Genomic DNA, 2,639 nt, shown 5'->3' on the forward strand with positions numbered 1-2,639 from the left:
TTCCTCCGAGGTAACCGGGCTGGCCGCTCCTGTCGCTGAAGCCACCTCCTGGGGACATGCCAGCCGGCGTGGTGGCCAGGAGGACGCTCCTGGGGTGACAGCCCCTAGGGTGGCATCGCTTGACAGGACACCTTCCCCAAGGTGTCCCCGGGGCAGAGCAGGATCTGCCCCATCTGGGTGTCCCCTGCTGTGTCCATGCCCATGCCAGAGCCTCTGACCTGGGCAGCAGTGAGGGACACTGGTGTCCTGGGTGTCACCAGCCCAGCCTGGCCACGCTGGGACACAAATTTCCAGCTTGACCCAGGGCAAGACAAGGGCTGGGTGTTGCCTCTGCCCACACATCCTCCTGATGCTGCTGTGAATGATGCAGCTGTGTCGGGCAGGTTCTGCAGGAGCAGGCCCCTGCAAGCTCACACTGCCACCATGCAGCCTGAAATGTCACAGGGAGACAGGAGGAGATGGGAGCAAGGGGAATATCTGTTTTTCCTGTGAGCTGCCAATCCCAAGCACCAAGGACTGGCATTTTGTGTTCAGAAGTTTCCAGGCAGTGGCTAGGGTGCAGCGAGCACCAAGTTTGGGCTGGGCACATCTTCCCTTGCTCTGTTCAGCAGCTGTTCATAAAAGTTCTGAGTGTGAGCAACACAGAGAGCTGGGAAGGGGATGAGGTCTGGGGGTGGGCACAGATAGTGTGAGAGGTGGCACCTGGAGTGAGTGACGTGTCAGGAGGTGCCCAGCTCCTTTCCTTCCTTGCAAGGAGACATTTCAGGTGATGTTGTGGAGTTGGGCAGAGGCTGAAATCAAGCCTGGCATGCTACGGGAGTGATCCTGAGCACTGCAAAGGTGAGTCTGTGCTTGATGGTCCAGCTGGAGGATGAGCTTGTGGCTCCTCACCAGTGCAAGCACAGAATTTGCTACAGCACGTGGGGGACACTCTTCGTGCTGCCACCACTCTGTCGGCCTCCAAAAAAACCCACCACCACCACCACGGTTTGGGTGGTTTGTGGTTTTTTTGAAGCCTTGAAATCCTTCCTCCCCCAGCCTGAACTATTTTGGTTTCTGTTGTCTGTTTCTGGCTCTTCCCTTTCTCCTTCTGCGCTCTTTCCTTGCGTTGCCTTCTCCCTCCCCAAAATAAATGTTGTTACGCTTTGAAAAAATACCCAATTAGGAAAAAAGCAGAGATCCTCTGAGCAGAAAAAGCCTGTGCCTGGGAGTATCCAGGTCAGCTCCTTTAGCTTCGCTTGCTCACGCACAGAGGGAGTGTACAAATGCTTCTGTCAACCAGATGCACATTCTGTCGTGCTCCCAAGGACTGTGCGGGCGCTGCTGCAGAGGATTAGCCCGTTTAGCCATGTAAAGCTCTCATTAACTCCTGCTGAGTTCGACAAAAGTCTTGCTCGTGTAAAAGCTAAGTAAAATGGAGTAAAGATTTTTGGGGTTTGGCCTAATGATTTATTTTTTTTCCTGGGGTGGGGGGGTAGTGGGGGAGAAGGGAACAGAAATTTTCCTATCAGAGATTTTCTTGCTGCTTTACATGGGGCAGCATCGTAGAGGAGGCATGAGGGGAGCAGAGCCTCGGGAAGGGAAGGGAAGGGAGAGGGTTGTGACATGTCGTGACGTACGGTGACATGAAAGCAAAATTCTAGCTGCTGAAGCTGCCAGCAGCTCAGGGGTGTTCCAGCTGCTCTGTGGCAGAAAGGGCAGCAAAAGGGGCTGCTCCTCCTGCCCTGCCTGTGCTGCAAGGTCATGTTCAGCTTGGGTGCTCCACGCCGTGGGAGGGGATGTGCCGTGCTCCGTGGGAGGATGTTCCTGCTGTGGCGTGGGTGACTGCCACAGTGGGAGATGGGCTACACGTGCAAACACCAGAGCCCACGGACTCTGCTCCAGCCCTTTGAGGGATTCACCATGCTGCCTGTGGGCTTGGGAAGCAAGGGGTGGGCTCTCTGCATCTGAGTGTCCCTGCAGTGAAAGCTGGTACTGATGGAGCTCCACTGACCCGTCTGCTTTGGATCATTCATCCAAAAGGGCTGAGTTTGGGCAAAGCAAGGACTGGCCGCTCCTTCAGGGTGTTTCCTGGTAGGACCCATCCTCAGGTCATTCCCATCATTCCCAGACCAACTGAAAAGTCACAGTTGTGAGTGGGGATCCTTAGTCTGCCGTGTTGGTGGTGACAGTTTTCAGGGGGAGGGGGTGCAGCATGCCCTGTGATGCCATTCTGGGGGACTCTGGCTGGAGAACCAGGGAGGACAATGACACCCGTGGAGCTGGGGGATGTTTTGGGTGGCTGGGCTCAGAGATCCAGGGCTTGCCATACCGAGATGGAGAGCGGGGTTGCCCCACTGCCCTTCTAACACCATCCCCATCTGTCCACAGGTCAGGTTGCCCGCTCGGAAGCCATGCTTGGATTTTAATAGCCATGTTCCACCTAGCCATGGACCTCGCCAGCTGCCAGCCCCCCGCCACCACCGGCACTGCGGGGAAGCTCTCACCACGGCCGGCGCTCCGGCACAGACTGTCCCGTGGCTCGCTGTGGGGCGCGGGGGAAGAGCTCCAACGCCCCGGCCCCCCCTGGACCTGCGGCCCCGCGCCCCCTCTGCAGAGACCCCGCTCCCGCCGGCCGCCCCCCGCCGCCCCCCTGCCCG

General features: G+C 57.7%; 1 protein-coding gene across 1 annotated transcript in view; it reads left to right on the forward strand.

Moving 5' to 3' along the window:
- The first annotated feature begins 1,543 nt into the window (after positions 1-1,543).
- AJAP1 (adherens junctions associated protein 1) overlaps positions 1,544-2,639 on the forward strand; it is a 22,478-nt gene continuing 21,382 nt past the window's right edge. The window contains exon 1 of the mRNA XM_039727781.1: positions 1,544-2,637. Coding sequence (XP_039583715.1) covers positions 2,195-2,637 — 443 coding nt within the window. The 5' untranslated portion in view covers positions 1,544-2,194. The remainder of the gene's footprint in view (positions 2,638-2,639) is intronic.

This window comes from Passer montanus, unplaced genomic scaffold, assembly GCF_014805655.1.
Source record: "Passer montanus isolate IOZ18808 unplaced genomic scaffold, ASM1480565v1 scaffold62, whole genome shotgun sequence".
Classification (NCBI taxonomy): domain Eukaryota; kingdom Metazoa; phylum Chordata; class Aves; order Passeriformes; family Passeridae; genus Passer; species Passer montanus.